General features: G+C 35.8%; 1 protein-coding gene across 1 annotated transcript; it reads left to right on the forward strand.

The window, feature by feature from the left end:
- The first annotated feature begins 3,620 nt into the window (after window positions 1-3,620).
- On the forward strand, window positions 3,621-8,926 carry LOC115963627 (phosphatidylinositol 4-phosphate 5-kinase 2-like). Its single transcript, XM_031082710.1, has 8 exons — window positions 3,621-5,273; window positions 5,526-5,690; window positions 5,875-6,040; window positions 6,261-6,371; window positions 6,503-6,696; window positions 6,852-6,982; window positions 7,073-7,157; window positions 8,114-8,926. The coding sequence occupies exons 1-8, from the start codon at window positions 4,252-4,254 to the stop codon at window positions 8,439-8,441; spliced, it is 2,202 nt and encodes a 733-aa protein (XP_030938570.1). The 5' UTR covers window positions 3,621-4,251; the 3' UTR covers window positions 8,442-8,926.
- Window positions 8,927-9,775: the final 849 nt, after the last annotated feature.

The following is a 9,775-nucleotide window of genomic DNA, read 5'->3' on the forward strand; positions in this document are numbered from 1 at the left end:
ATAGTCCATTATTTCCAAAAGAATTAACTATTGACTTTAAGTTTTAGAAAGTTTTTAAGTGTTTAAGAATTTGGAAGGTTTTTGTGGGGACATAGGCCTAAATATATATTGGGCCTTGGGCCTTGTCCGAGGAGGCGCAGGGGTCCGAGAATAGATCAACAATGAGGGAGGACTAAGACCAAGAACTTCACAAGTAAGTTATGGATGTAAAAGTTAGGAGAGGTAAGCCAAGGAGGAGTATCTCCTCAGCTAAACAAAGAAGAGGTCAGAAGGTGAGTTCTATTATCCAGAGTGATTTTCCAGGAAGTTCTGTTGATAAGGATATGCATTGTGAATGTACGGGATAGAATGGAAGCTGAGAAATATCTAAGAAAAAGCTACCACCACCGCATTGAATGCTCTACAGCTAACTCTCTGGCTGCATTTATGTGGAGAAGACCCTTGTACAGTATTGCCTTGGTTGTCCCAACTCACAGAGGGCCTGTGAGGGTGTCTAATGAGACAAGTACTCAAGTAGTAGTTTGGACAACCGACAAGTGGAGGGCTAGGATTGTTCAGAGGGAGATATATAATGTAAGAGACCCTTGATGTAAGAGGAGGAGGAAAAATCAAGATAAAAAGACTATAGCGATTAAGAGCTAAACTTGTAATCAACTATGAGAGAAATATATAAGAACTGATCTCCTCGGACTCTGCCGAGAACAGTTTTCTTTAGTTTAAACTACTCTATCTATACTTTCTTGTCATCTGAATCCATTTTAGCTGTTAACTGATTCATTGAAGCCAAGTTTTCCAACCCACTCTCTACAAACTCATTGTATTGGACTTGTTGGACCTAAGTTTATTTATCATTTGGGCTAGGGACCCAAATCATGGCCTTACAGTTTCCTTATTTGTTTCTAAGACTTTTAATTGTCTTATTGGGTTCAAGTCAGAATAAATGAGTGGATAAGAGAGAGAGAGAGTTAGGGTTAAGCAAGAAAAGGGAAAGAAAATAAGATATTTTTGGTATTTTTCACTTAATTTGAATTAGTGTATAGCATTATGCATATGCATGGATACAATTAAAAACAATCACAATTATATGATTCAAATTATAAATGGTATTAGCTTACATTTTTTTTAAACCATACATTTCTAAAATATGTAATAGTTATTTATATATATATATATATATGATTTAGAATTTAATTAGTTTTAGACTTTTCGGTTTTTACACCTAATAATTCATTTGCCACAAAAATTAAATACTTAGATGGACATGTGGCGCAAAATTGAGAATCCAGTTAAAATCTAATTGGATTTTCTCTAAGTTTTGGCTATTTATATATATATAAAATGAAACAAATCAAGCAATAAAATATACACAATTAAAGCAAATAAAACAAAAAAAAAAAAGCAAGAAAATAAACATGACATTAATGACAAGTAAAACTAGAATAAGGTAGGAAATTTGGTTTCTGCCCAGATTGGTGTACGATGTAAGAAAGGTGTGTGCTCACCTAAGCTTCAAAACAGGTTCCTAGAAACACATATCAAAAGATGAACCCTAATTGTCTAAAGAGTGCGTAAGCATCTCAAAAAGTGCGTACGCATCTTCCCAGGTGCATATGCACCTTGAGGCAAATTAGGGTTTCAACATGCTCTAAATCAAAATAACAAGGAAATGAATCAAATTACAAATAAAAAACATATTATGATACATAATAAGCATGTTAAAAGACTAAAAAATAACACAAAGAAACATAAAAGAATAAGAATCGAGGAGGAAAGTGTGGATCTTGGGAAAGATCCACGTCTCCTCCTTACAACACTTAGAGCGATGTTATTTTTAACTCGGCCCCTCGGCTGAAATCTACTACTGTAGCTATGTGTGTGAAAGGATGAGTTGAACGACTTGATTAGGGTTGGCTGAATAACCCTGGTGGTGTGCTTGCAAGCTTGAACCAACTACAAGTTGTGAATCCAAGTAAGAGACTATTTTCTCTCCAAATGATTGTTGAAAATTAGTTTAATGCTCTAACCTTTTGAATGTTTAAAATTAGGGTATTTATAGAGAAATTTTTGGGGGGAGGGGGATCTAGAGTTTGATGGGACGTTTGGGCAGCCAGTTGATCAGGCTAATTACCTTATAATCTCATCAAAATGGAAATTGAGTGATTTGAGTTTTTTTTTTTGGTCTAGAGAGTGATTACGCCACAATTGGGTGCATACACATCATATTCTTGACGTATGTACTCTTTATCAGCCTTGAGCAAATTAGGGGTCTGTTTGGATACTATTTATTGCTGAAATCTAAAAACACTGTAGCAAAATAAAATTTAAATGTGTGAATAGTACTGTGAGACCCAGTTTTAAATTGAAATTTGTGTTTGGATGACTTTTGTAGGTCCATGAACAGTACCATGGGGCCCACATTTTTTCAACAAAATGCACAAACGCTGGCTTGAAACACTTTCCAAACTCACACTAGGTCAAATTGGGCTTTCTTTGGCTTGGATTGTATTAGGCCAGTTTTAGGGTTCTCATCCTCATTGGATTCCACAAACAATACTGATCAGTTTGGTAGTAATTTGATTTGTCGTCATTAGGACTAGGGGCTCGGATATAAGTTGGAACGAAATGAGGTATCTACACCAACCCTCAAAATGAAAACTCGTGATAATTGAAGTACTTCTAAAATATATATTCATTCCACTAAATAAAGAATGATTATTGATTTTCAATGCTACAGAATAATATACAATTTTATATATATGAAAATGATCCATCTTTGTTTCAAAACAAATTGACAGAGGATTTTTTTTTTTTTTTTTTTTTTTTTTTTTTTTTTTGTCTATTGCTATCAATTGATGCAACATCCATGTCGGGAGTAAGAAGTTGGAGACAATTTTCTATTTTTAATTTTGTTGGTCAGACCATTTTGGTAGAGTATTTTTTCATTAATAACAGATGGTTATTGACAGGAGTGATTAGTTGAACTCCAGACACATAAAACAAATTTGAAAAAAGGTAAGCATAGGCCCATAGAGATTACAACAACAAGACATATAAGTTACACAAAAATACTGGATTCACTTAGGAAAAATATTAACCATTTATTTTAAAAAAGTTTTTATAGAAAAAGAAAAAAAAGTAATTAATATCTTAATAGTTTTTTAATTTTCCATAAAAGTTGTGTCATAACTTTCCTAAAATGAATTGTTAATCATTACCCTAAAAACACTCGTTAACATTATCCTAAAAAAATTCCCACCATTTTGATATATATATATATATATATATAAGATTTTGCTAACGTGTGTCACAATAATTAATCATTTTTGAAAAAAAATTTGTCAAAAATTAAAAAAATATTAACAGTTTTTTCAGTTTTCGAAAAAATATTTCTAAAAATACAATGCTTTAATGTGTGTTGTTCTTTTAGGGCATATGTTAACCGGACACATTTATATATATATATATATATATATATATATATAACCCATAAGTTGATTCTAGATGATATCGTCAGCAAGAATCACATATGGTAAGCGAAAGCTCAGGCAGGATTTTCGGAATTAAAAAAATAAAAATAGAATTAAAGGGTATGTTTGTCCGTGGTAGTCAAAAAAGCAAAAGCAAAAAATTGCTGGTATGGAAGACTTGTTAGAGTTGAGGCCTAGGACTGGCACGCACATCCCTCTCTTCTTCTAGCAATGTGAGAGAGAGAAAACGAGTGTAGAAAGACACGGACACCACCACCAAATCCAACAACAACACCGAGGTTTTCTCACTTTCCCTATGCATTTTGCAATTTTAGACAGAAAAAGCCAGCTAGCCTATAGTGCCTATACCAAACCAAAAACCAACCGATAGTAGTAGAATTGTACACTACTCTCTCTTTCCCTTTCTCTTTTTTACTTTTCTCAGTTATGGTAGATAGTCATACTAGTATTACTCTAGTATCATACTATCCATCTTTAATCTTCCCAAACCCAGTGCTTATTTTTTCCTTCTCTTTTAGTATTTATCTAACAAAAATGAAATACTAGTACTAGTACTACCATTTATGTCCGTTTTTCTTTGTTTGTGCAATTGTACAAGGATCCTCTTTTCAACTCTCAAATCCCAAATCTCAAAACCAAAACCAAAATACACTTTTTTTTTTACCAATGCGTTTCGTACTCAGTTTTCGGTGACACCCACAAATTCCAAAAACACAACCAAAGTTAAAAAAAACAAAAACAAAAAAAAAAAGCAGCAGCAGAAATGCAAGAGACAATCCTAAGTGTTCTTTCCGACCAACAACCCAACAACAAGAAAAAATCCGAAGAAGATGATGAAGAAGAAGAAGTGGAGTTGGTGGTACCACCGCCATGTCTGGTGGTTGGTCGGACTCGATCCCCAAGTGGGTCGAGGCGCGTGTCTCCCACGGCCTCTCCTACCACCGTGGAGAAATTACTTCCAAATGGAGATTTGTACAATGGAACATATTCAGGGAACGTGCCACACGGTCATGGCAAATATCTGTGGTCAAATGGGTGCATGTACGAAGGTGAGTGGAAGAAAGGGAAAGCGAGTGGGAAAGGGAAGCTTTCATGGCCATCAGGAGCTACCTATGAAGGTGATTTCAAGTCTGGGAAAATGGATGGGTTTGGTACTTTTATTGGAATCGACGGTCACACTTACAAAGGGTCTTGGATTGCAGATCGAAAGCATGGATATGGTGAAAAGTTTTATGCCAATGGGGATATCTACAGAGGGTTTTGGAAAAGGAATTTGCAGGATGGTCAAGGAAGGTACATGTGGAGCAATGGGAATGAGTATGAGGGTGAATGGAAGAATGGGATTATTTCTGGAAATGGGGTTTTGGTTTTGAGCAATGGGGATAAGTTTGATATGTGTTGGGAAAATGGGGTCCCGAAACCGAAAGGGAATGGTAATATTGTGAATGTGAACGCTACTAGGAAAAGGTCTTCAGTGGATGTGGTGGAGAATGTGGATTTGGATGTGGTGAGGAATGTGAATCTATTCCCTAGGATTTGTATATGGGAATTGGATGCTGAGGCTGGGGATATTACTTGTGATATTGTGGATAATGTGGAGGCTGCGTCTATGTTTTGTAAGGATGGGAAGGAAGAGCAGTGTGTGAATCATGGAAATTGGGGTTGGCAGACACCCCCGAGTCCTGGTTTGATGGCTAATGATGAGGAAGTTAAGAAACCGGGTCAGAAGGTTTCCAAGGGACACAAGAACTACGATTTGATGATCAATCTCCAAATGGGTATTAGGTACATACTTGTTTTTTTGTCAATTTAGGAAGTAGTAAAACAATATGTCTTACAGAATCGTGTGGCTGACCTTCACTAGTCTATTGAGATCCTAGCCGACACCAAAAATTTTGGGACTAAGATTTAATTGATATTGTTTGTTGTTGTTGTTTAATTTTTTTTTTGTTTTTCATTTATGATTTTTGATGATTTGGTGTGTTGGAGTACTTGCATTGACAGTAGTTTTGTTTGTTTTTGTTTTTCGGCTTGCAGATACACTGTTGGAAAGGATGCTTCAATGGTGAGGGAACTTAGGCCAGGGGATTTTGATCCCATGGAAAAGTTTTGGACAAGGTTTCCACCTGAAGGATCCAAGTGTACGCCGCCACATCAATCAGTGGACTTCAAATGGAAGGATTATTGTCCCATGGTGTTTAGGTATTGCTTTTTTTTTTTTTTTTATTTTTTTTTATTTTTTTTTATTTTTTATGTTCAGTTCACATTGTGTTACACTTTAGTTGTATTTCTTTTTGGTTGGGTTCACAATTGTATTAAAAACTTGCATTTTTTATGATTTTCCTATCAAATGGTGGTAACTAGTTAAAGTTTGTTTGGTATTTAGACATCTGAGGGAATTGTTTGGAATAGATGCTGCGGATTACATGCTTGCTATTTGTGGAAATGATGCGCTTAGGGAATTGTCTTCTCCTGGGAAAAGTGGAAGTGTATTCTACCTTACTCAGGATGACCGGTTTATGATCAAAACTGTCAGGAAATCTGAAGTCAAGGTCAGTTGCCAGCCCCCTCGGACTTCTTAATATCAATCAATTTTGAGACTAAACAAAACACGCAACTGGAAAACTTTTAGAAAAGTATACACTACTGTGGCAGAATTGACAACAAGCAGTTGTCCTCATATGCTAGTTTCCAGTTCTCTCATTCTTAGCTTTGAAATACATTGAATTTATGGTCAATAGATTGTCACCATTAGTTTGTAACCTTCTGCAGGTGCTTATTAGGATGCTTCCAAGCTACCACCAACATGTTTGTCAGTACAAGAATTCCTTGCTAACAAAATTCTATGGCGTTCATTGTGTCAAACCAGTTGGTGGTCAAAAGGTATTTGGTTTTGAATGAATGATTTTTTTATTTTATTTTATTTTATTTTTTGGTTTGGTATTTCCAGTGCTTTTGCAGTTTGATGCTGTTCTATATTTAGTTTAATTTTGGTGATGTGATAAATAAATCAGACACGTTTCATCGTGATGGGTAATCTCTTTTGTTCGGAGTACCGAATCCACAAACGATTTGACCTCAAAGGATCTTCTTATGGCCGCACCACTGATAAGCCTGAGGGGAAAATAGATGAGACAACTACATTCAAAGACCTTGATCTGAATTATGTGTTTCACTTGGAACGATCATGGTTTCAAGAACTTATCCGGTAAATTCTGATGCCTTGGACGAAATCTTATTTCTTTACTTCATTACAAGCATTTCTCTTTGCTATTGCCCCTCCCCTCAAGTGTGGATGTGGAGCATGTGTGCTCCAACTATAATATGCTTGAGAGTTGGTCTTATGTCATGGTTTTTATTCAGGCAAATTGATAGAGACTGTGAATTCTTGGAACGGGAGAGAATCATGGATTACAGTCTTTTAATAGGTGTTCACTTCCGTGATGATTACTCAAGTGATGAGATGAAGATGTCACCATTCAATTTGGATTCAGGTAATTTGTCACCACAGCTTAAAAACAATACTCGGAGATATTTGTTGGACAATTAAACTGTTCTAACTACTGCGTCTTGAGCTTTTTCAGGCAAAAGTGATACGCAACATGAGCAGAGAGGATATCTAATAGGCAAAGTAGAGTTGCAAGATAGTGATTGGATTATTGTTGGCGGGTATGTGTTATTCTTTAATATAGCTTCATCTCTTTATTGTTAGTTAGGTCTCGGGATTGGATTCTAGGGATATGTTTTCTTTACATCTTATACTGAATTGGTCCCGGAGAGAGTGCAGGTTGAGTTTACAAATCAGACAGTTTAGCCCACATACAACACTTTTCTTGGTATTAGAAAATATTATGTTGGGGCCCATAAATGGCATCTCCTTGACTGTTATGCATGTGCCACATGTTTAACTTTAGTGCTTATGGACCCAGTGCTCATGTTCAAGTTCAAGTTCAACGAGCAGAAATTTCTTCCATCTAAAAAATATCAATAAGCAATAAAATTTGTGGTCGGCATATTTATTTCCCACCCCTTTCTTTCCTCCCATTTTGAACTCAGGTATAGGATAATCCCTTTCTATGAAATTTCATCTTATTGGGTGGAGTGACTGAAAGTGACTTGAGTTGTAGTAGCAATTCCGAATATTTTCTTTCATGGGCAACTGGTCTCTGTGGGGTCACCATGCTTTCCTAGATAGAAACAAAACTTTCGCTATGAATAGTTTGGTCTGTTTTCCATTGAGACTGAGCAATCAGGGTTGCAACTTGCAAATGTTTGTTGGTGCCACGTGAAGTGGAAAAAATTTATCTTTCTCTTGTCTATTTGATAAATTTTAAATTTCACGGATCAAGGTAATTGTATAGTAATTTTTGAATTCTTAAAGAGTTTGCGAGAATTTACTTTGTTGCCTCTCAAAGTCTAGCTCTTCTAGGCTTTGCTTTGATGCTCACTTAGAGAAATAAAATAATAGGTAGGCATGAATTATGGATTTTTAAGTTATGAACTTTAGCAATGGTTAAGAGTGATGATTATGCCTATGATTGACTTGATTTGGGATGATCATGTTGATAGGTGTTTGTGTAGTTCATGTAATAATTTTGAATTCTTTTTGCACCCAAATATTCCAGGGGACCACCTATCAGGTTAGGGGCAAACATGCCTGCTAGAGCAGAAGAGAAGGTGCCAAGGGTTGGATTGGATCAACATTCAGGGAGTGGGAGTGAAAGTAGCAATTCAACATCAACACCTCCACAGTGTGGTGGGGAGGTCTTTGACGTGATTCTTTATTTTGGTATCATTGACATTCTCCAAGATTATGATATTAGCAAAAAGCTAGAACATGCTTACAAGTCCTTGCAAGTGGATCCCACCTCCATCTCAGCTGTTGATCCGAAGCTATATTCCAAAAGATTCCGAGACTTCATTCACAGAATTTTTGTGAAGGACAAGTCATAAACAACAATTTTGAAGAAAACCCAATTCTCAGATTGTTTAATCTTATGGGTTTCAGCCCCCATACAGCAGGATGCCAGGATTTATATAAATCACCCTGGCTATGAATGCTGCAAATAGGCGGTTAAGGCTAATCGAGGAAAAGAGCTGGGGATGTTTAATGGCTAATTTTTTATTTTTATTTTTATTTTTATTTTTATTTTTTAGGCCTTGATAAAATATAGGCAAGGAGGGCGGTTGGTGATTTCACACCAAGGTGTATATCTCATTAGAAACAGCAGGTGATCACAACCTTTTTCTTTTTGGTTTTTTGGGAGTTGGGTTTTCTATTTTGTGGTGGGCAATTCAGATATATTGGTCTCTCTGGTAGCAGGGTATAGAAGATAGAGAAAATGCTTCCAGAGAAATGCGGAATAGGAGGGGATTCAATAAAGAAATGTACAGCACAAAAAGATGGGTATTGGAATTGAACAAAAATTTTGTTGGCATGTTGCTACTTGCTAAAGAGTTTTTAAAAAAGATGGTTTGCCTGGTGAACAAGAAAGAAAAAGAACCCCGGAGTCAGGACCCTCTCTCTCTCTCCCTCTTTAATATGCATTCAAAGATGTTAATTTGCTTTTTCAGCAGTGAAGCCATGAAAAGAAGAGAAAAAGCAAAACAAAAATATAGTCGTTTCCAAGGCTCATGGTTCTTTCTTTGTCACTCGTCCTTTCTCCCTTAAAGTTTGAAAAGTGAAGTAACAATAATACAATTGTATGCCCTTTTTTGCTTCTTTTGAACAGTACCAAGAAGCAGCAGTACGACAAAGCAATAAAATACTAAACCAGAGAAAATAAAGCAATAAAATAAAGGATTTGGTATTGGATGGATTGGCTTATAGCTAGCCAGTAGCCAAATATGTATGCTAATGCTCACGTTAACTAAAAGCGTATATTATTATAGTAATCACGGCTGAGCAAAGCCACGTAGAAAAAGATCTGTTGCCAAACAATATGTTGCTAAATTGCCATGTTGTTTGGACTGTTGAGGAGCTTGTTTGCATTTCATTCAGGAAATTCCTCTCTACCCTATGTTGATGTTGATGAGAAAATCTAGGACTAGGACTGCAACTTTACCATAACTATGATGCGACAGACTATGAGTGGTGAAGAAGTGATAGACAATTGCTCATAGTATGTCATATCATAGTTGTAATCCAAAAAAAAAAAGTCGTGGTATTAAAACTAATTTATTTTGAACGAAGAAAAAAAAAAAAAAAACTTATGGGGGGAAGAAATGATTTTGCGAAAGTGGGTGTCCATGACATTTTTCATTTTTTATGCTAAATAATAAAGGGG

This window comes from Quercus lobata, chromosome 10 (genome assembly GCF_001633185.2).
Source record: "Quercus lobata isolate SW786 chromosome 10, ValleyOak3.0 Primary Assembly, whole genome shotgun sequence".
Classification (NCBI taxonomy): domain Eukaryota; kingdom Viridiplantae; phylum Streptophyta; class Magnoliopsida; order Fagales; family Fagaceae; genus Quercus; species Quercus lobata.

Coding starts and splice junctions, on each gene's coding strand:
- LOC115963627 (XM_031082710.1), top strand. CDS start 4,252: ATGCAAGAGACAATCCTAAGTGTTCTTTCCGACCAACAACCCAACAAC. Junction 6,372..6,502: donor AACCAGTTGGTGGTCAAAAG/GTATTTGGTTTT, acceptor TAAATAAATCAG/ACACGTTTCATCGTGATGGG. Junction 7,158..8,113: donor GATTGGATTATTGTTGGCGG/GTATGTGTTATT, acceptor CAAATATTCCAG/GGGACCACCTATCAGGTTAG.